This window comes from Centrocercus urophasianus, unplaced genomic scaffold, assembly GCF_019232065.1.
Source record: "Centrocercus urophasianus isolate 14NV4802_14NV808 unplaced genomic scaffold, USGS_Curo_1.0 seq_15, whole genome shotgun sequence".
Lineage (NCBI taxonomy): Eukaryota > Metazoa > Chordata > Aves > Galliformes > Phasianidae > Centrocercus > Centrocercus urophasianus.
This window is the reverse complement of record NW_024884697.1, coordinates 21,600,658-21,623,547: the sequence shown is the minus strand read 5'-3', so window position 1 is coordinate 21,623,547 and position 22,890 is coordinate 21,600,658. Positions and strand designations below refer to the sequence as shown.

The window sequence follows — 22,890 nt, the reverse complement described above, 5'->3', positions numbered from 1 at the left end:
ATAAATTACTACATGGCCAGATTTGTAGGTGTTCCAAGAAAACAGACTTGCCTGTCTTACTCCTGTCTCCCAGCTGTGCATGTTAAATGAGTATCTGGGGATATGTCAAATTTGGTGTAGGACATAGCTATTAGACAGCAACGAAAATATTCTAACTCAAAGGTTCTTTTCTATGAAACATGAATTGATTTTCAAAGGCAAATCAGTACTTCCCTACTTCATTCTTTTCTGACCAAGTGGAGTAAAAGGGAAGTAAAAATGATAACCAGATACTGCCTGTAAATACATTTACCTGTTCAGTTTTGATACAGACTTTACTGTGTGCATTGTCCAATAAATTTTAGTCTTGAATGAAGATGACTGTTAGATTTCCTTTATAATGTTGTATTTTTACAGAAGCTTTTAACCCTAGGAAAAAAAGCTTTTAACCCTAGGAAAAAAAGGGGGGACGACTTCTTAAATCTATACATTTTCTCATTCTTTCATATATTCAGAGTAAAAGTAACAGTTTTCCATTCTGAATTACTGTAGGCTTATAGAGCACTTTTTCAATATAAATAGTTTAATTTTGAGTTACATATAGTGTGGAATAGAGACCTGCCTAAGAACTGTTCATGCATCCTACATATTATACATATATACATATACACAGAGATTTCCTCTAGTGTCATTTACACAGTTTTAGCCTTCATCTTTCTTTCCTAATGCAACAAGGCTCTAAAGTCACATCAGTATTTTAATATATTTATTTGTCACAGAACGATTCACAAAAATGTTCCTTTGGAAAATGTACTCACTCAGGATCTTTGCACCTGTTGCTGGACTCACCTAAACAGTTTAATGCCTTAGTAAGAAAAGGATCTGATAGTTGGCCAGCTTTTTTAATATAGACTCTGTGAAAGGTGTGTGCTTTGTCAAATATTTTTTTAAAACCTGAGCCAAATACAGAACAGCCAAGCTGCTGTTTGCAGGGCTGCCAGCCACTACGACTTACCTCTGGCTGAGCTGCTAGGAAAGCATAAGGTGGTACGAATCACCCTGCCAGGAATAGGGGCATTACAATAAATGCACCTCAGCTTCACTTTCCCCTTTGTTCCTTGGCACCTTTCAAATGGATGCCACTAAGCTCACGTCTGGACCCATGGCACTCTTAGCTGTCTCTATACCTTGGTGGTATTTTTCAGCACAAAATGGATATTAAGCAGGTAAACCAACCAACTCCACACACATTAGTACCAGTTTCTGGAGAGCATCCACTGGTCCTTTCACTGTGGACACTGCTTTTTGAAGAGGAGGACATTCTGCTCTTGGGACTTCACTTGAATGGCTGCTGGGTCTCTGTGCTCTCTGTGTTACCAGAAAAGACAGCCAACATCAAAGCACATGGCTGCACTGAGCTGGCCATGTGCTTGGGCTGTTCAAACATGTGCAACAGCACAGGCTGTAAGCATGCAGGGGAAATACCTCCTGTTGCCTCCCAGATACAAGTGTGCTTCCCATTAGAGTGAAGCCTCCACACATATGCCGACTTTGTCTTTACATGAAAGGCAGGAACTCACAAGATTTTTGGCACTGTCTGGGAAAAGTTTCAGAAGTCTTTCCCTTGGTGTTTCTGAGCCTGTTAGTGGCTTCCTCCGTGTTCCCCAGACCATGCATGGTTCTGGTGTGTATTTCAAGGTACAGTAATCAGTTCTGCTGTTGCACTGGACATGCAGAAGTTTTGCATCCTGTTTGGTAGTCACCAGCTTTCTATTTGTAATGAATATATGGCTGAAACTATGACACACTTTTTTCATGTCCAGGGAATGTTCCAGGAGAACCAGGGGGAATCTGTTGGGATGAGAGAGATTTAAACATACTGAAGGCAAGTGAATCATAAGATGCCTTTGCGGTGTAGCTAGGTTCCTTAGTGTGTTGTATAGGGAGCATTAGTGAAGGAAAACTTGTAGAGAAATGCTTAATATTTTTTAGTAGAACAAATGATACAACTGAAGGGGAAAACAGCCACAACAATGAGTATCTCTGGATACAATCGTTTCTTAGTTTTGAAATAGAACACTTAGGCCTGCAAAAATAAGATCTACAAGAGAGAGCACAGTGGTTATGGATTCAGATGTACTGCCCAGCAGAAAATAATATGGAAAGGAATGTATCTTAAGTATGCCTTTCTCTGGAAGTTATACGTCCACTTTTGGACACAGGAGAGTCTTTCCTGCACTTCAAACTGCGCCGTGCTCTCTCAGGGATTTGAGTGCCCACTTCAGCTGGTCCTTTTTCAGCTAAAGATAACACAGGGCTTGGTTGCTCCTGCCATCCAGTTTCACCGTATTCTTTACACACATCTAGTCTGTGAGTGGATTTGTTTCAAGGCTCTTTATAATTCGGTATTTAATTATGTGTACAAAGCAAATGCAAACAGCTTCTTTGGGAGAGCCTGAGAGACTGCACTGCCCAGAGCAGCCTGCAGTCCACTGAGTGTAGGAAGGCACTGAGAGATGGAATGGAAATATCTCCAGCAAATCAGCTAAAAGAGGGACTCTACGCTTCCTATGTCACAGGGCACTGTTCTACCTGTAATATGAAAGGAAATTAATGCTTTGTGCAAGGCACAGTTCTGGTGACATGTCCTGAGAATACCTATCAGATAAGCACCATCAGCAAAGGGATTTTTTAACTCTGTTAAAGTTAAAGGAGTTGAGTAGCATAGCTCTGTAGAGCTATGGCTGATTTTGCCTATGGCCAGCTGAAGAAATGTATGCACTTTGGAGACTGGTGTCAGCTGAGCGAGGGTTTTGAGAAGATACGTTCCAGATGTGGGCACTGTTGGAGCTCCAAGTCACGTGCTCGAGCTGATACAGAAAATAAGAGGCAGAGTTATGACCCGGTCCCAGTTTCTGCTTCCAGGATGCCCCACAATATGCTCTAAACAAAGTCAATAGTCTTGCAAGATCTATGGGATTTTGTGCTAAAAGTGAAAAAGAAGTATTTTCAATATGCTATTTCCTGAAACAGTGAATTCAAATTTTTAACTCTTGCTTACTGTAAGAATGCACTTTAATAGTAGCTGTAGCAGACATAACTCACTAGACAGAATCCTTAGCTAACATGTATTGCTATTTCTGTCAGAGTAATTTGGTTTCAGAATTCAGCAATGAACAAAAGTGCTTTTTAACTTACATCTTGTCATAATTTATGAATGTAGTGATGACTGTTGAATCTGAGTTCTTGTGTTTGTCATGGCTATGATATAAAGGTTCTGCTCTAAAATCTATGAGATGGGACTGGAGACCAACAGCTTCTTGTACATAATATCTAAAAATTTCTTTACTATGTGAAATATGAATGCTGTACACCTTTAGCATGGAAAGGTATAGCAAAATTCTCCTTAAAAATAGGCACAGGACTGTGGGATTTTCCAGCTAACAATATAGCAGATTTTGTACCTAATTACCATAGAAAAGCATCAGGGGATCATTGGCATTTTATTGAGAGAAAACCATAAATACCTAGCAATTCCCTTGGTTATCACATAATATTTACTTCTCAAAGTGTCAAAGCACATGGTTTTCTCAAACTATTCTCCATGTGCAGATTTGGGACTTGGCAAAATTTGAATCAGTTCACATTCAGGGCTTACACTGGGAAAAGAGAGGGAAAAGAGGAAGACTAAATGGGAATCCAAAACTGACGCAGCTCCTGAAATGTTCAGATCGAAACCACTGTCTCACTCTTTAGAATAAAAATCCTGTAGAACCTAAAATAGCAAAATGCCTCTCTTTATCTGCTGTTCCTCTTTTATCTTCATTTTGAGGGAGGAAGGAGCACTACATTCTTTTCATTCCTTTTTTTTTTTTCTTGCTTTGTGTTTTTAGTTGATAAAGCATACAAGCTAGTGATCGTGACTGTTCTTGCTTAAGAAAAATATCATTTAGTTGCATTAGAAAAAAGCACACTTGCTAAGAAAGCGTAGCTGAAAAAAATTAACAGCAGTTGTTACCTTCAAATATTGGAGAAAAAAAAAGTAGTTGTCTTTTGGCACAGTTAAAAACATTTTCCAGAACTTATGCTTACAGTATTTTATTCTTAGGAAATTTGAATTTCACATTCACCTGTCTTACTTCAACAAATTCTGCTGCACCTCTGAACTGTTCAGAACCATAATTCATAAATGTGCTCGATTAAGAGAAATGCTTTGAAGACTTCGTGAATATTTTTTTCTAAGACCCGCAGATGCAGAACTTGGACTATTTTAAAGCAAGAGGGCAGATAACCTAACTGACATCACTGAAAAGATTCTTTTCTATTCTACGCACATGAAGGGATAATAAAACAGGGGTATGAAACTTACAATATTTTCTCTTAACTAAGTGTTCAGTTCTCAAAATTGTTTCTTAGCTTCCTCTGAGGTTAGCCTTCTGAGTGCAGAGGAAGCCACTTTGCATCTGCTCCAGTGTCACGATGACTTGTATTTGTCCATACAATCTTCATTTACTTTGAAGCAATTGTCTTTGTAGATGGGGACCTACTGGGGTTTTCAAAAGCTCTTTGGCAAATGTTAAAGATATTCTTCCATCACTGATTAAAGCATGTTATATTGTTTGCCCCGGGGGGCCCCCCCCCCCCCATAACTTCCTGAGCAAAAGTTTGTGATTAAGAGAAAAATCCTGTAATGTATGGTATACTTGTATTCTTCAGACAATGTAATAATAGCCACAATGTGAATAGCACTGGTAAGAACTTGAAAGCAATTTAGACTTATGGCTGTGCTTTGTCCGCTTTTCAAATTCTTCTCTGATGTCTCCAACATGCCTTGACAATATGGCAAGTTTCTCAGCTTTTTATATCATTCCCAGTCCCCTACTGATGTCTGTGCACTGCATGTTCCAACCCTGTGAGTGCCCAAACCTCTTATCTACAGTGACCTCTCCCAAGATCCCTGCAGAATTGAACACCTCATAGTCTTTTAATGTGTTTTTCATGACAGTGCCTCTGGGGCCAATGGGCAAATATTATGCCTTTTTTGCAGATGGAACACATTAGGTTCCTCAACAAACACAGTGGCAGCAATTTCTTTGCTTCAAAATATTGCTGCAGTACATGAATCTGCTGCCCCATGAGTTCATCCCATTAGCCCTCATCTCTCTGTTCCTTTTGATGTAGGCACTGTCTTCATATATGCATTAATGCTTGATGGAAAGTAACAGTCATTGTTTTCTAGCTGAAAGTGAACTAAAACTTCTCAGAAGATTGCTTCCCTCCATGCCAGTGTTCTAGACCTTTTTTTTTGTGCAAATAGGAGTTTCAGTTTAATGAAGTTAATATTGGGCGCTTATCTGAACCTGCCCAAATCTATGAATCTTTGGGGGTTCATTTATCACTGAATAATGCAGCCGGACAGAGGGAGACAGCTGAATAGAAGTCAACATGCCAACTGTTCCTTCATTTGTTACTGCCATATTAATAAAGTCGTTAGAGTGGAACTAATCCATCTGCTCACAATTTATTCCCTAGCAATAAGATACAATTTCACTGTTTCGTGAGCTCACCCTTTGACTAATTTTATTAGAATTCTTTCCATAGCATCATTTTTAATCACTTCTAGTTCTAGTTGTGTGTAAAGTTGTAGAAAAAGATGGACTGAGAGGAGAGATGAAAGTGTTCCATGAGGAACTGGATCAGTTTAAATAGAACCAGATCAAATAAAGTGAAGTCAGCAAGTCTACAAAGGCCAGCAGAAAATCACTTAAATTTATCTCTTTCACAGCAAGCTTTGTTCTGTCATGTCTCAAATGTAAACAGAGTCAAAAGCAATGAGGCAGCCCCAGCAGCACCATAGGCCAAGGCTGGGCTGCAGTGCTGATGGGCAGCGCTGACCAAAGGCTTCAGAGACAAAGCACGGTGACTGGAAAATCTCCCTTCTTTGCCAAAAACTAGTGAATGACATTTAGCTCATCCACTAGCTCCCAGACAAGAGGGCTTAGAGTACTAAAGGGACACAGGATTTTGGCTATGTGTTGTTTGTATGCAATGCTAAAACAAATTCCTATGAGCTTTATTATTATTATTATTTATTTATTTTATTTTTTTTTTACTTTAAAAAGATACTGATATGCTTACGTGGTCTTCACTGTGTTGGGTGGGTGCAATCTCAGACATGAGTTCCTAAGCAAAGCAAAGCTGACCAGTTTTTCAAAGTGCTGAGCCCACCGTTCCCATGGATTGCTAAGAGTTTTAACATAAATGCAGAAAGAATGCTGAAAAAGCTGGGAATGGAGCCTACACAGAGGTGAGGGTGAGGGTTTCCCCCCCCCGGGTGAGAGTTTCCAAAGCATTTAATTCATTAACATGTCTACTTTCAGAGAAAGTGATAGTTTTAGCAACAGCTTTGCATGGGTTATTCCAGAAAGGTTCTGAAAAATGTACCTTCCTCTTATAAAAGGCAGAACTGTCTTGTAATATCAGCTGAAAACATTAAAATATACTTCCTTTTCTTTATATGGTGCACTGCCACTCTGCTGGGGCACTGACAATTAAAAAGAACACAGAAGAATAATTTGTCTTGGAAAAGTTATGGGCTTCTTCTCTTCTTTCAAATCCTTCCAGTTAGGAGGAACTTAAGTGTTAATATGTAGGCAATTACAGTGATTGCAGAGAAATTATTCCTTCATTAGAAAGGAGGTGCTAAAAAGGCATAATAGCAAGTAAAAATCTATTAGTACTGAACATCAATATCTTAATCTAAAGCATAATTGCAGCTACTGCAGTATTTAAATAAGACATTCATTCCATGATATTAATTGCATGACTATGGATCATCTTTACAGTGCTATGGTTCTCTCTCTCACATATATGTGTATATAGATATATATTTCAATTATTGAATGCTGAGCTAAACAAAATTTTTGTAAAATCAGACTTTTTTGTTCAAGACTTATTAAATTATAAATAAATGAAATAACGTTCACTGACAGCTCCAATAAAATTATTTGAGAAAACTTTAGCGTACTAGGCTCAAAAATCTCTGTGATTTCTTTATAAAGACAAATACCCATTATGAAGAATCATTCATTATAGTGTGCTCTGGAGAGAAACAGTTCTCTTCACACAGCAGATGGACATCAGAAATGCTCCCTATGTATCAACTGATATTGACTGATAGGTTTCTAGATGTACATTAGAAGGTTTTATTCTTCTTTTATTTGTTAGTTTCTAGCAAATTTTCTGTAAAAATGGAAGTTTACTAGTAAAACACCAAAACAGTCCCATGAAGAATGAATTCTAGCTGAGGGGAAGTTTTCTTCTAGTCCAGACATTTCAGGACCTTTTTGGGAGAAGGGAGAACTGATATAGCAAGAACTATCATCTAAGTTTATGTGTCTGGCTCTCGTCTTTGCCCTGAGTGATTGTAAACATTAGATCACAAGATGTTTCATCTTTGGGCAAGGCAAGAAGGATGTCATGTCACCACAGCATCTCAAGGAAACTTTAAAAAATCTGAAAGCTGTCAGCAAAGCCTCTAATGCACTGTACAGTGGTGCATCTGCACTGGATCTGTGGCTGCCACAGATTAGTTTTGCCCATTAAATTTAGCATGTCAGTGATGATAAGGGATTGGTATCCTACAAAACTGAAGCTGAAACAAATAATGCTTTTTCAGGGGTTCACAGTCTCTCAATGATCCTAGAATTACATATTAAGCACAAGCACAGTGCTTTAGAACTCATGACTTGTGTGATTTGAAAACACACAAAGTCAACATAAATCAGTGACAAAATGTGGCTCGCAAATTAATTTTTACTATTTATTAATAAACAAGCCACATGAACCTTCTGTTAAAGATATCTCCCAAGGAATGCAACTAAAGTCAATTTTTGATTGCTTAAACACATACCCTTAGCAGAGGTATGAACAAGAAAATCCCTGTTAAATAATTTTATGACACTGCGTTGAGAGCAATAGCAGCTCATTCAGGAATTTGGAGCTTTCTTGTGAAGCGCTGTGCAAATTGTTTTACTGCAAAGCAGGAGCTTGCTTGTGTTAAGGTTAGTTAAAGCAATACTGTCAAATACCTGTCCAGGTTGTCCAGATCCAGAGGCTCCAAGACAAGCTCACAGTTTGAAACTAGAAGACACTGTGCCATTCATTTTGTCATAACAGCTTTCTTTAGTTATAGAGCATTATTACAGAGCATAAAACAAGGCAATTATATAATAGAACCCACAGATATTTTGCTGTTCTTCTGACATTTTATACATAGAGATGGCAGAAGCCCTTTAAAGTCAACAGGAGGATTTTTTTTTCACTTTTTTTTTTTTTTTTTCAACCAGGGAATCAAATGAATTCGTATTACATATGAGGCAACTATTTTGCTTACTTTTTAATTAAATAATTAATGCACACTTGTATTTACTAAAACCCACCATATATTCATATCTCCAACAATATAAGGGGCACTGATTATATCACAAAATTTCACCAATATTAGGACATAACTATTACTTACCCATTGGTCCAATTTAGAAACAGCATCCCAGATCTAGCATCTCTCAGAAACAGAGAATGATAGTATGTGGCAGGTGTCTAATTCATTTTAACATCAGTTTAGAAAAGAAAAATAGAAATCATCATATTTCAATGGAGAAAAAGAACAGTTAAATCAGTTTTTTTGTTTTGAAGAAATTGAATTTTATTCTTATTTTCAGTTTCAAGAATACTGTTTCTTGAAATGAATGTATGGTATGAATATATTCCACTGAAAGTGTTTTTCCATTTGTATAGTTTGTATGTTTTGTTAATAATTAGAAGTAATAAGCATATGAAATTCCTTTACAAAGCAAGTCTTGGAATATTGAATGTTAACATTATTAATATTCAGTCTCAGGCAGAAAGGGGCATGTCTTCATTGTTCATACAGTGTTTAAAAACTGGGCAAAGCAATATGGAGGAAGAGTATCTTTACAAAGTAATTTGAAGTGAGATTCATCTGAAATAACTAGATATATGCCTGTGGATTCTAAACTCTTTTTACAGTCAAGAGGGGAAGGCATTGTTAGGATGTGATTCATTTTGTCCTAAAGTAAACATCAAAAATATCAATGTTATTTCTCTTCAGAAACAATAAAGGACAGCTGCAATTGGCAATTTGTGCAACCATACATACTGTAGCTGTCTAAAGTTACTAGAAGAGCTGCCCAGTGTTACAAATGCTGTGATGTTATTTATATCATCCGTGAATGCTTGAAGGTTATTGCTTGTAAGGCACAACATTGATATAATATTTAAAATTTAAGAACTCACATATGCTAAAATTTTTGGTCAGAAATCACTATTCTCTTCAATATTTCCTTTGAAATTTTTGGGAGCTGCTGGCACCTTCAGTATGAATAGAACAGTTTCAGTTTGAATAGAATAGATTAGAATCATATTCCAGCTTTCTAAAAGCCAATAATAGATAAAATCTTTCTATGTTAATTCTGTGTCTTATTGAACTCCAGCTGGAACTGATATGGCTCAGTGTCCCAGTAGAGACTGCTGATGAATGGCATTCCTCAGGGATCGGTGCTGGGAATGGTGCTGTTTAACATCTTCATAGGTGACATGGATGGTAGGATTGAGTGCACCCTCAGCAAGTCTGCAGATGAAACCAAGCTGAGTGATGCAGTTGACACACTAGAAGGAAGGGATCCAGAGTGACCTGGACAGGCTTGAGAGGCGGGCCCATGCCGACCTCATGAAGTTCAGCAAGCCCACGTCTCTTTTTCTGAATTTTTCTTTCCTCTTGCACCTGTATCTCCTCAAATGACTTTGAGACATTTCAACAGAGAAATATGAGAAACATAACTGCAAATATGCATACAAAATCTCCATCAGCAAATAAGTAGGGATTGCTTGATAAATAGAAACAAAATGACATTAATTGAATGTACTTTTTCTTTGATCTTTAGCAAATGTAGTGTCTTGTACACTGTGGATTGAGATTATTACTAAACCATTGTTTGAATGCAAAAAGAATTTTAAATTTTGTGTTAAGAAATACCTTAGAGAGCTAAATGTGAAAGAACTGCAGCGCAAACCCCAAACACTGCTGTTCCTTACATGTCATTACAGAGGATTTCAAAGCCATGTGATTTGTTCCAGCGCTGTCATTTTCACTCTTTTCATTTTTATGCAGGACTGTGGCTCTCAAATTCACCCAGAGGAGTCCTGTGGCTTGCAGCCTCTGTCTCATGAGTACCTGTCTGCAATTTCACAGACTGCACTGAAGACCTGTGAAGCTGGAGATGCGAAAGGTTTGTGCTTAGTCTTCTCATCTCATGCTCTTCACCAAGACAGATGTAGAAAGAGATGTTTCTTACTCTCTTTGCACATGCACCAAACTACACACACAGTTATAACTAATCACTTGTAACTATTATGGATTTTTAGAATGAGATTAATTAGTTTGTGACAATTTTTATTTTGATGAATTTGTTATCAGCAATCGACCGCTGTTTGCGTTATTGTCAGGTAGCCTATGAAATGCACTGAACTATTTCCATCAGAATCAAGATAAATTAAACAGGGTTTTATTCTAAATGAAAGGAAATGCCTAATTAAAAAGAAGGAAAAAACCAACTTCTTGACAAAGAATACAACATTTGGATCCACTTTATATTTCTACTGAATGTCTACTGAAAACAAAAAAATAACAATTTTGAAGTGGGCTTTTACATGTATCAACACCTTAAACATCAAGATGGACAAATCACACAGCTGAAATGCCTTTTGTTAAAATAATAATTATTCAACAACCAATATAATTGAAGTATCCCTCTGGATTAGTGAGAACCCACATCAAAGCAGAATGGCAGACAGGTATTCATTGTTAGTTCACAGATGCATGAAGACTTATGCAAGTGTGCTTTAACAAATAAGAGAAATCCACAGGACTATTGGAGTATGCAGTTCTATGCCCACTTTGAGTTGCTTTTGTATTTGACAATTCTTTTGGATTAAACAAAGAATTTGCTCCATTCTTTATTAGATAAACAAAAAATAAACCCAAACTCCTGTATTTCTACCACACGAATGTATTTTTTTTCTTCTCATAGATAAGAGCATCTTCTCACAGCAGTGAACTTGCACGAACTCAATGAACACTCATTGCACAGTAACAGGAATGCATGAAGTGCCTGAATGCATCAGATTATATGAAAAAATAGGGAAATAAATTATTTTTTTCAATGTTAAATGAAGGGAAGACACGAAGGAGACATCACTGTACCTGGCAGCGTATTCTAATCACACAGCAAGTTATGAGTCATCAACACGGCACCGTCTATGTTAGGATGTAAAAATCCTGACTAGAAAGCCCAAATCAAATTGAAAGATGAGTCCTCTGGGGGCAGACAGCCTGTTTTTGTGATATATAATGTGCATCTTTTGAATACCTTGTCTAGCTAAATGGAGCTAAATATAAAATGTATTTAAAGACAGTGCTAATAGCATAACATTAAAAATGGAAATGACTTCAGGAAATGTAGTCTCAAAGGACAAGTCTTTATAAAAGAGAGGAATCATGTTGGCTTGTAAAATGAAAAATTGCCAGGAGATGTCTGATGAGCCTAGAACTGGGGATGGATAGTTTCCAGGAAGAAGTGACTGTATAGTTTTAATTCATTTCACAAATCCAAACTGGAACTGGAAAGTAGGGCTTTTTGTGCAAAACCACTCAATTTATAACTAAGCAATATCCCAGTCCTGACAGCAAACATTCTCGTAGAACACAGAATCATAGATTCGTAGAATCATAGAATTGTTTGAGTTGGAAAGGAGCCTTAAAGATATTTAGTGCAACTCCCCTGCAGCGAACAGGGACATCCACGGTTACATCAGAGTGCTCAGAGCCCCGTCCAGCCTGACCTTGAGTGTCTCCAGGGACTGGGTATCCACCGCCTCTCTGGGCAACTTGTTCCAGTGCTTCACCCTTGTTATTGTAAAAAACCTTTTTTTTCTTATATCCAACCTAAAATTTCCCTCTTTTAGTTTGAAATCATTTCCCTTTGTCCTATCACAACAGACTCTGCTAAAGAGTCTGTTGCCTTCTTTCTTACAGCCTCCATTTAGATATTGAAAGGCCACTCCCAGGTCTCCCTGGAGCCTTCTCTTCTCCAGGCTGAAAGCCCCAGCTCTCTCAGCCTGTCTTGGTAGGTGTTCCATCCACTGAGTCCTTTTTTTGTCCCTCCTCTGGACATGCTCCAACAGGTCTCTCCTGTACTCCACATCTCCGGTGAGGTCTCACTAGCCCGGAGTAGAGGGGCAGGATCACCTCCCTCACCCTGCTGCCCACACTTCTTTAGATGCAGTCCTGGATCCAGATGGCTTTCTGGGCTGTGAGGGCACATTGCTGGTTCGTGTTCAGCTTGCCATCCACCAGTACCCTCAGGTCCTTTTTGGCAGGGCTGTGCTCTATCCTTACATCATCCAGCTGGTGGGGATTGCCATGATACAACTGCGAGGCAAAAGAATGTTTCTATAACCTACTCCTAGAGAAAGCATCTTTAAAATGTCTTAGGATTTCAACTAGATCCCAAATGTAAAAGTGTACTAGTCATAAATCAACAAGCTATTTTTAGTTTCACTTTAGCTAAACCTTTAAATTTAAATTTGATTTTTCAGTTTGTTGTTGTTGTTTTTTCTATGGGTAATTATTTGGTTTTGATCTTGAAAGTAAAATCTGTGTATTTGTGGGGATGGCAGTGGGAAAGGATGAGTAAAAATAAAAGAGGCTGAAAGCCTTGTCCAGAAGGAAAAAAAACAAAGAAACAAACAGTAAAATTCAGCTTTTCTTAGTTAAAACTTCTTGACTTTAGGCTAGCATTTGCTGGCTTTTTAAATATGAGGTAAATAGTCCTGAATAATTTTTAAAAATCATATTTGTTTTCATACCAAGTTAGAAGAGCATCTAATGGGAGTACTAGCAATGTTTAATCTCATATCCTAAGCAAGAGGTTTACATATGCAATTGATAAGCCTTTTTAATGAGCCCAAAAGCAAGTTTACTTTCACTCTTTCTCTAGAAACCTATTACAGGCTTTCATAAAACTTTGTATTTGCCATACAATAAAGTTAACCTAACAGCAGCTTTCTCTTACTCTCCTTCAGTGAATTCTAGGTGAACTTGCTTTTGCCCAATAGAACCAGTGCTGACTCTTGGCTGAAGCAGCATAAATCAGAGTAATTGAAGTTATGCTGAAAGTTACCTTGTGTACTGCTACCTAACAGAAACAAACCACCTTAGAGTCTGAATAGAAAATCATCTTATCTTCCAAGCTAATATTGATTTGTTGCAATTTTTACTGTTACTTGTTTTCTATTTTTATGTATGAGATTTATTTTTTTATAAAATTTCATTTGTGAAGGTTAGGAATGCAGTAACTAGCTGTTGTGAAGTTGCAATAGGGAAAATTTTATTATAATTCGATTTAAAGTACATATATTTACATAATATTAAAAATCTATGTAAGTGTAGCAACTGCATATGCTAGCACAAAATGCCACTGCTTCCTATAAACATTTTGCCATCATATGCCATTGTTGTCTATTTTTTTGCCCCTTGTCTTCAGCATATACCAAAAATACCTCATTTTTTCTTACTATACTTAATTACTGAACATAAGATAAATAATCTTTTCAAAAGGTACATTATCACTTTCAGTTGCCAAAGCTTAAACTTTTATTATTCATATGTTTCAGTTCCTTAATATTCATTTTATATAGTTCTACTTTTCTAGTTTGTTACCTAAAACCAGATCAGCTCGTAAACGTATACAAAGTTAAGCAGAAAGTTCCATATAATGTGGGATCTCAGATGTAGCCATTGCCAGAACTTTTATGAAATTGGTTTAAAAGAAAAATTACATTAGGAAAAACTGCCAATTTTCATACATTTTTTTAAGTATAAACCACTGCCCAAAACCACTTTTAGGTCATTTTTGAAGAACTAGAAAGCAGTGGTAGTCTCTGATTCCAGACCTCAAACCAACCATTCATTCTGTCCCTAGTCTTTTACTCAGGAAGTATAAAGTGATAATAAAGTGATACAAGGAGTTTACATGGCACTTTCTACTGTGCTGAGATGTGGTGCTTCTCGTTCTGTTCGTATGAGTGCATGTGAAAATCATGCCTTGCTCTAGAACTTGGGTCATCACTTTGTAGCTTTGGGTAAAGATTCACTTCGAATCCCTAGACACAAACAGCATAAGATCTTGCCCAGGGACCAACTGTCAGGTCTTTCATCTCCCAAAAATGTTACCTGTTTGGAACTACACTACTTTTTTATCCTAATGAATGTTGAACTTTAAGCAGTCCTTGGTTGACAATTGTGGGGAATGTTGTCCTTATGGCCAACAGCTTAGTGATTAGGACAGAAGGAACACAAACTGAAAACTGCACTGTGTGAGGAGCTCTGAGCAGCTCTACCTCTGTGCTTTTGCACCATAGCCCAGAGCTGTCCCTCCTGCCTTTCTTCATACCATGCTGCCGTGGGCCACATGCCCATAGCTGCCTGCAGGAGCTCGGTTAGGTGTGCTGATGTGTGATAATGGCAGTGTTCAGGCTTTCATTTAGTTCCAGCCTGCCATCATGTGCACCGTGTCACCTGCAGGTACAGCTGGCTGTGGGTGTGTTCTGCACAGACAGAAGTGGCTGCAGGACAGGCTCAGCAGCAGCCAGAGCTGTGCAGCCATAGCACTCTGGGATACCTTCTGCCCTCAGAAGTGCAGGCTGCCCTGTGTCAGTGCAGGTTCCCATGCAAACAATTCTTGATAGTTTCATTTAAGAGGGCTCTTTTATCTGCTACTTACCAAAACATTTGCTTAGGACTTTCCAGCAGTTGGAGCATGGGGTGACTCATGGAGATGGCCTTGCTCCTGAGGTAGCAGCTGACAGCTCAGGGCCTCTGTTATTCTGCAGGCCTGGTTCTCTCAGCCTCCCGCTCTGTCCTGGCCTGATAAGTGCTGATAAACAGTGGCCTTGTGTTGCACTGAAGCTTCTTGTGTAGCAGCTGTATAACAAACACTGAGAAGCCCACCAGGATGGTGCTGCTGTCCAGTAGGAATGACTGCAGGCCTGCTTTGCAGGCGTTTGCTGCTGGAGACATTTGCTGGGCTGCAAGGAGAAACCAAAGCGTGCTAAGAAGGCTTGATAGCTTTGACAGAAGAATCTGGAGGCATGAGTTGTTTTTTTTCAATAAGGCAAAAGAGGGTTTTGCTGTCATAGCTACATGGACACTGAGAGCTTTTGTCAGGACATTACAATTGTATGGACTGGAAAAAGAAGTGGAAGTGAATATAAAGGCAACTCAAGTTTTCTATCTTCATTCAGAAGCTAAGTCCCTCTGACTTCCTGAAGGATTTTAGAATTAAACAGCTTTAGAGACCCAAACTAAGTAAATCATTCAGTCTTTCAAAACAGATGCTTGAAACTCACTGACTTGTGGCAATCCCACTATGCACTCCTTAACTGCAAAGTAATGTTTGAAAATGGAGGTCAGTCATGTAGATTACTCATCTAACTTCAACCATCTGAAATGCATGTGTATGGTTTTCTGAATTCTCAAAAAATAAAGAAATGAGTATTGATGAGGGAAAGCCATCCTCTCTCTTGCTTTACTTTCCTACCAGAGGGTTTGATCAATACTCAACTTTTCAGAAAAGAACTGTAGAATCATACAATTGAATCATAGAATCGTTCAGTTGGAAGGGATCCTTAAAGGTTCTCTAGTACAACTCCCCTGCAATGAACAGGGACATCCGCAGCTACATCTGCTTGCTTAGAGCATAGTCCAGCCTGGCTCTGTGTCCAAGGATGGGGCTTCCATTACCTGTCTGGGGAACCTGTTCAAATGTCTCACCACACTTATTGTAAAAAAACTTTTTTTATATCCAATCTAAATCTCCCTTATGGTTTGAAATCATTTCCTCTTGTCCTATCACAGACTCTGCTGAAGAGTCTGTCCTCTTTAGCAAGGTCTGATAAGTGAGAGTTAATCTTGATAGATAAGAACAAATCTTGCCTTTAGGTGTTTTAGAACTGTAAATATTTTCCTTTTCCCATTCTGCCTCTTTAACCCCTTCGACTTTATTTTATCCCTTCTGCTGGGAAAGGACAAACTGATGCAAGAAAAGCAATTTGAACTGAGAAATGAACCCACAAGCTACTGTCAAATTTGAGCATTCACAGTTCTTTCAGAGAGAGCAAAAGGAATGCAGAGAAGGAAAGAGTCTCTTTAATATATGGAAAACTGCTTGAGAATTTGCTCCACAGTAGCACTCCTCAAAAAAATACAGATGAGATGCTAATAAACCATTGCTGTTTTCCAGGGCAGTGGATTGTCCCTTGCCTCAGCTGCTCTGACAACAGAACCTGTGACTGGAGAGAAATAATGTGGCAGCCCCATGGCTGCCAATACTCTGTGCTTGATAAGCCCGAGCTCCAGCAGTGTGTGGAAGGCAGAAAGGTAAGTAACAGATTCTGCTCTTTAATTTCTTGTTATTTACTTGAATATTAAGTGTTCCAGAATCTTAAAAGAAATTGCATGAGTGATGTTTAAGAAAAATCCCTTTTTATTATAGTGGGGAAAAAGTTTTGGACAGAGAATCCACCATCAATAATTTAGCCTCCTATGCAGTCACAGTTGTACACTGCCATTTCACATAAAACTCAGGTCATACCAATGGAATTTCAAGATCTGCAATGTACATGGTTCTCAATGAGACCTGCAAAGGGTATCCAAGCATGGTAAACAGAGAAGGGATTTGCATTGTTACAGTTTGTCTCACACTTTACATGCAAGTTTAGTTTCTTCTGCTGCATACCTAATGCATGGCATTGCTTGTGCACACTAATCTTACCAAGTCTTCTTGCACATTCTTTTCTTATAGTGAAGCTTCTAAGGTGATTGCTTGGAAATACAAGGTCTCCTTAATAGGCATGCTATGACTATAAAACTGTTGAGAGAAAGCTCTGATCTGAGGCTCAGGTACATTACTGAGAATACAAGTATCCAGAAAGTAAGTAATTAATTGTTATAAAGATTTTTTAGAGTGCATTGTCTAGATAAGAAAATAGTAATTAACATTTTGAAAGAATCTGATACAAGTTCTGTATGGACAGATACAAAAATAATAGTTTTCAATTAACATTTTCTCCTTCATTTCTGATCATTTCTTGTTCTGCACAGAGTTCTTCACTGTTGCTTGGCTTGATTTCTGCCTGTGGGTTTCTCCAACCATACTTTTCTCAAAAACAAAACAAAACAAAACAAAACCAGTGGGTTTATATGACAGAGAAACTCAAATTGCTTATTAAATACAAAACAAGCACTTCTGGATTGACCACAACAAACAATGTAGAATGATTTGCTAGCTTTGGTCTTTAATTTCCATAGACATGGGGCTGTTTCAATGAGAAAACAGCCCTTGGTCAGACAGCTAAAGGATGACAGAACAGTATACCACAGTGGAAGTGAATTTCCAGGGCAGTGTGGGATTCACTTCCTGAATCTGAGTGCTTACATTCATCAGTGTGAAAACAAGGACAACCATTTTTAAATGTCCGCTACGGCCAATCTGAATTCAAATGTTATGACTTTCATCCATTCTAGTGTCAAACAAGAGGCAGAGCTAATGTGAGGTGCATTAACACAGCGTGAGAAAAATCTGTGTAAAACTAATTGCACGTTTCCTATTCTGCACCTTTTGCATCACTGTCTGATAACCATTACTGGGCTGTAGAAAGCTGCTGAATCACTCATGTTACCTTTTCACAGATGTCCATGTACCTGCTTTATTCTTTATAAGTCATCATCCTAATGCATGTTCCTATTTTGCTATATATCTATCGTCTCCTATGTCTTTCCTCAAATGTTATTGTTGTTGTTACACTGTGGTATTATTAATTTTGTGTAGCATTTTCAAATAATATTTGTGCTTCTTTCACCAAATAAATAATTGTAAGGCCTGGATCAAGTTCCTCGTGTTGTTGGAACTTAGGAAGTCAGAAAGTCTTTCTTTATACATAAATTGGATGAGTAGAAATGGTCCTCGGCTTAGGTGTTAAAGTCCTGATTATGTCTATGATTAAGGGAAACTTTATACACTCTGAGGATATGATAGAAAAAGTTTTGGTTTTTTTTTCCAGGCATTCACTGAAAGAGACTTTTGCTTATCAGTTTTGTAAGGGAGCCATTGAGTAGACAGGTATAATTCTTGAGAATAAACACATTTTTCTTATTCAAGATATTTTTATAACCATCCATCGGTATTTATTTTCCCTAACTTGTGATATTGTTTTCAAACCATTATATACCTCAGCTTTAAACGTTATAGAGATCACTGAATTAATATCAATTAATTACATCATAATTTCCTTAGTAAAATAAACAGAAGGGTTCAACACCGACACGCTGAGCAGACAACAAAAACATAATGAGGGCAAAATATAAGCCCAAAATCATCAGCCTAGATGAGGATACTGAGATGATTTAGAATGTTTTTTAATCCTGCTGAAGTTAGAGGACAACAGAAATCACTCGTGTTCACTTACCAAAATGCACTCAAATATGGTACACACTTCTGTATTCTGGGGATTGGTAGTATGCCATCGTATTTGAAATATTCATCTTGTGTAACGTTGTTCTCCACAAAATCTACATTTTGCAGCATCAGAAGTAAAATTGTTCCATCAGAGCTGGAAGTAACTGTGAGATCTCCCAACTCAGCCCTGTTTTCTTACCTGCAGACCACACAGTATCTGAATTCTTGCTCAAAATGTATTTCAAAATAAGGCAGTTAAACAGCCCACGTAATTACCAAGTCTTCCTTTGGAAAAGAGAGTGGCATATGTCAGTAGCATCAGTGGATCAAATGATGTCATGCCTTCCCTTGAGCCTCTGTGATTTTATGGATTTGACTCTAGAGTACCATTTGGAGAAAATTCAGACTCATGTAGGATTTGATCACGAACTGAAGGAAAAGGAATTAGTAATATTTCTGATACATTAGGCTGAAGCCTCTGATTTTTGTCTGTCAAAAAACATATAGTTCAGCTTCATGATTCTAATGTGCTGGTTTTTGCTTTGTATGATTAAAACTTCAAAATTAGACATGATAAAACAACATAAGTGCCTGTGATTATATGTTTTCTTTAAAAATGAGGTGTCAATCTCTCTGCCGTTGTCACATTCCAACTATGATAACTGCAGATTGTGTTCTTATGCACCTCTTTTAATGCAGTGCACACACACACAAGAAAAAAAAAAGGTCTGCGTATTGTTTTGCCTGTAGTAAAAGTGAAGGGAAGCATGCAGTGAGTTTATCATTACACATTACTGTGTAATGATATCTGGATGTGCATCAGCAACTAATGAAGCAAGATGGAAGGTGAATGCCAACAGTCTCTCTTTGGATGTAGCACATATAAGATCAACTGTAAGTTTAAGTGCAACTATACTTTTTTGTTATGTTTCATAGAACAGCAGTTAAATACAGTGCTCAGATATGTCTCTTGCTCTTTGATTTCTTTTATGTGTTTATCAGCATTTCTGAAAGATACGATCATTCAAATAGCACTTCTTTCCTTTATTCAACGTAAAAAAAGCCTACCAAAATATGCTTTTCAATTTTTTTTTCTAATTTCAAGCTGCTTTCATACATTTAATTAAAATGCATTTGTAATTCAAAGCTCATCTCTAAAATTATCAAGTCCTTTCTCTATAACAGTGATTCACTTATCCTGGCTGTGACTTCAAATTGGATTTAACTACTATTTTAGCTTGTGTGCATATAAAACTGTGTTTGAGCTAAGCTGTTTCTGTTTCATAAGAATCTAAGACCACCTGTAGTGAAACAGATTGGTGGAGACATGAGAAAGGATATGCATTCACAAAAACAGTTTATAAGAGGCCTCATTTTGCTTTATGATGTGTTAGCAAGACTAGTCAGTCATATGTTTGCATTTCAGACACTGTAAACAGGAAAATTCTGAAGTGTTGAGGTTCAGGTGGTTCTGGCATAGATTTTCCAGTTTGAGCATTTGTAATTGTTCTCCCTTCTAAACTCTTAGTATGGGTAATAAGATGCAGGTACATTGTTTTACAGAACTCCATGCGTGCCCTAATTGAAGGAAAGAAATAGACAATCTTAATAAAAAGAATGTATCTGTATGACATTGGCTAACAAGAATTTGCTGTAAGAATTATCCAATTCTATTAAGACACAGTGCTCAGAATTTTGTACAGTCACTTTTAAAATTAGGTATAGGAAAAGGAGTTCTAACAGGTAATTATTTATCCAATTAGCAGCACATAGAAATCTACCCTCAATAGCATGGGGAGATTTTGTTTATCATTGAGAAATATTTCTCAGAGTTTAGTCTTATAATAAAGTGCCATTGAATCATGTGTAATTAAGGACAGGAAATGTAAAAAGGCAATATTTGCTGAAGTACTTAAAATTCAGCTGTTAAAACAGGAATTTTAGCTTATAATTTCTTAATAATATTTTAGAGTTAAGTACTGTTTGGGATTTACAGGTGCTTAGGTTTCCTAAGCGTGGTTAATTTATAATGATAGGTCTGGTTAAGAAGTGAATTCCACTATGCTTACACAATCTCTTAAAGCCTGTAAGCTATGATGGACTTTTTTCTCACAAAACATTTGCAACAGAAGACGCTGAAAGCATCTGTCTGCATGACAGTGTTGTTCTCTGTCTGGTAAAATTATAGCCTTATGTATGCCTGATCCTTTAGTCATCCTGCAGACAAATCCCCCATTGACCTGAACAGCGCAGGACTAAGCCTTGTGCCAGACTGTGGAGAAAATAAGATACAGCATATTCTGCACACCTGAACTCTCATTTGGCTCATTATTGTCATAGAGCTAAACAGGAGCATCCACAGAGCCCCTGGTTCAAATAGTATGTGGCATGCACAGCTTTGGTAAGTTTTTGCAACTGTACAGAAACATATGTTGCCATAGCTACCACACATTCAATTGCATTTAATAATTAGTCTAATTCATCAAAGCTCTTGGATTATTTGGAGGACATAAGCAAGTTTTCTTCCTGGAGCTATGCACCACCTGCTTTAGCCTCTGGGTTGTCCAAACAAATGCTGATAATGAAGCTTGCAAAGGGTGGATGCTTTGAAAGATACTTTCTGATAGTCTGCATATCAATGCAATGCAATTCAGGGCAAGGGCATTTTGAAAAGATTTTTTGCAGGTAGGATTACACACAAATGCCCTGTTCATCCACCTGGGTGTTTTTTTTAAGCAGAAGAAAAAGAATTTGTCTGTTTCCTTCCAGGATTAACAGATGCCTCACAGTATGGTTGGAACAATAGTTAGAACCAGACTGTTGGATGCAGAGAAGGCCTTAATGAGTGGATGCTCTACGTGCAGATTTGGTGGTGATGTGCTGTGCATCCAGCAGCCTGGGATGCATTGGATTACAAAGAATCCACAGTTATCTTTCTGTCTGAGATCTCTGCTGCATTTATGGGATGCAGAGCATCCCGTTCAGAATGCGGCACGCGTTGTCTCCATATTGTGTCTGCTGACGCCTCCAGTGAAGATCACAGACATCAGCACTCATTTTAATGACATGTCTTTCAACAGTGCTGTGATTTCACTGTGAAGGAAGTAGCTGGAGTTAAACAGACTTGCGTGATTCCAGTGATACTGTCTTGGCATAGCTCATACCTGCTTGAAGTCGGAGATTTCTTGACTGAAAGCTAATATGATTGTTATAACTGACTGACATCTTTGAAGATAATCTACATTTTATATCTCTCTTTCTGTACAAACACAGGTCTGCTTTGGCTCATTTTCCTCTTCTCCTCTTACATCAAGTCTTAACTATTCTCTTAGCAGACCGGTTTCTGAGTATTTAGGTTAATTTTCCTGGTGCAACCTGTATTCATCCACCAATGTGATGTTGCTATCTGTCACATTCCTGACATCCTTTTCAGCCACACCTTCTCCTAGTTATAAATATACATTCCCACATGGACGCTCAGTCATTGATCTAATCCTTTTCCTGATCTGCTTTAATTCTTCACAACAAGCTCACTTAACAGTGAAAATTGAGATGTTTTGAGACTCAAAACTTACTTCTTCAGAGGTGAGGTGTGGACAGCCTTGTGAGTCTTTTGCTATTTGAAGAAGTACCTCTGGGCACTGACAAGTATCTGCTTCATCTAGTTATGCTGACTGCTCTACAAGAGTCTGCTCTGACTCCCAGCACCTCCTTCACATTCTCAGAATATCAGCACAACAATAATACTATTTTTGGTCCATCTTATATTTTTATATGATGCCTAGCATCTTGGCACTAAGGCATTTTTGTGTCTATATGTCATGTTTTGCATCTGTATGCCATGGCTCTTCGCTCATTTTTTTTTTCTTGTCTTTTTTGTTTGTTTTTGTGTTGTGTTGTTGTCTGCTGTTGGGATACAGCTAGATGAGATTAGACCTCATACAGCTAGAAAAGAAAGTATTTATCAGAATATAAGTCATTATATAACAAAGACTAAGGCAAAATTGCCACATTTTCCAAATCAGTGTAGCTTATAGCTGAATGTGCTCCTTTCAGTTGGAAATCCCCATCATAACTGATTCCAAAATGGTGTTATATGTTATAAGAAGAGAAATAGTCTAACATGATCTACTGTGTATGACCTAGTAGAGCCTGCTTGTTATTCTGCTCATGGTGTTCTGTACTTTTATAGAAATTTACTCACCCATACCGCAAGTTAATGATATCCTTGCCTACAAATATCTAAGAACTACTCTTTAAATAGATATCCATCTATATAACACAGTGATGGACTCATGAAGTGAAGATTAAAGAG

At 37.8% G+C, this 22,890-nt stretch overlaps 1 protein-coding gene across 5 annotated transcripts in view; it reads left to right on the top strand.

The window, feature by feature from the left end:
• The window catches only part of CPED1 (cadherin like and PC-esterase domain containing 1), a 144,053-nt gene that overhangs the window by 107,174 nt on the left and 13,989 nt on the right, over positions 1-22,890 (top strand). For 4 of the 5 annotated variants that reach the window (XM_042815426.1, XM_042815428.1, XM_042815427.1 and 1 more), the window contains 2 exons: positions 10,172-10,289; positions 16,362-16,498. In XM_042815426.1, the coding sequence (XP_042671360.1) occupies positions 10,172-10,289; positions 16,362-16,498 (255 nt within the window). Of the gene's footprint in view, positions 1-10,171; positions 10,290-16,361; positions 16,499-16,922; positions 17,010-22,890 lie in introns of those variants that run through there. The other variant, XM_042815430.1, reaches the window with a different exon arrangement.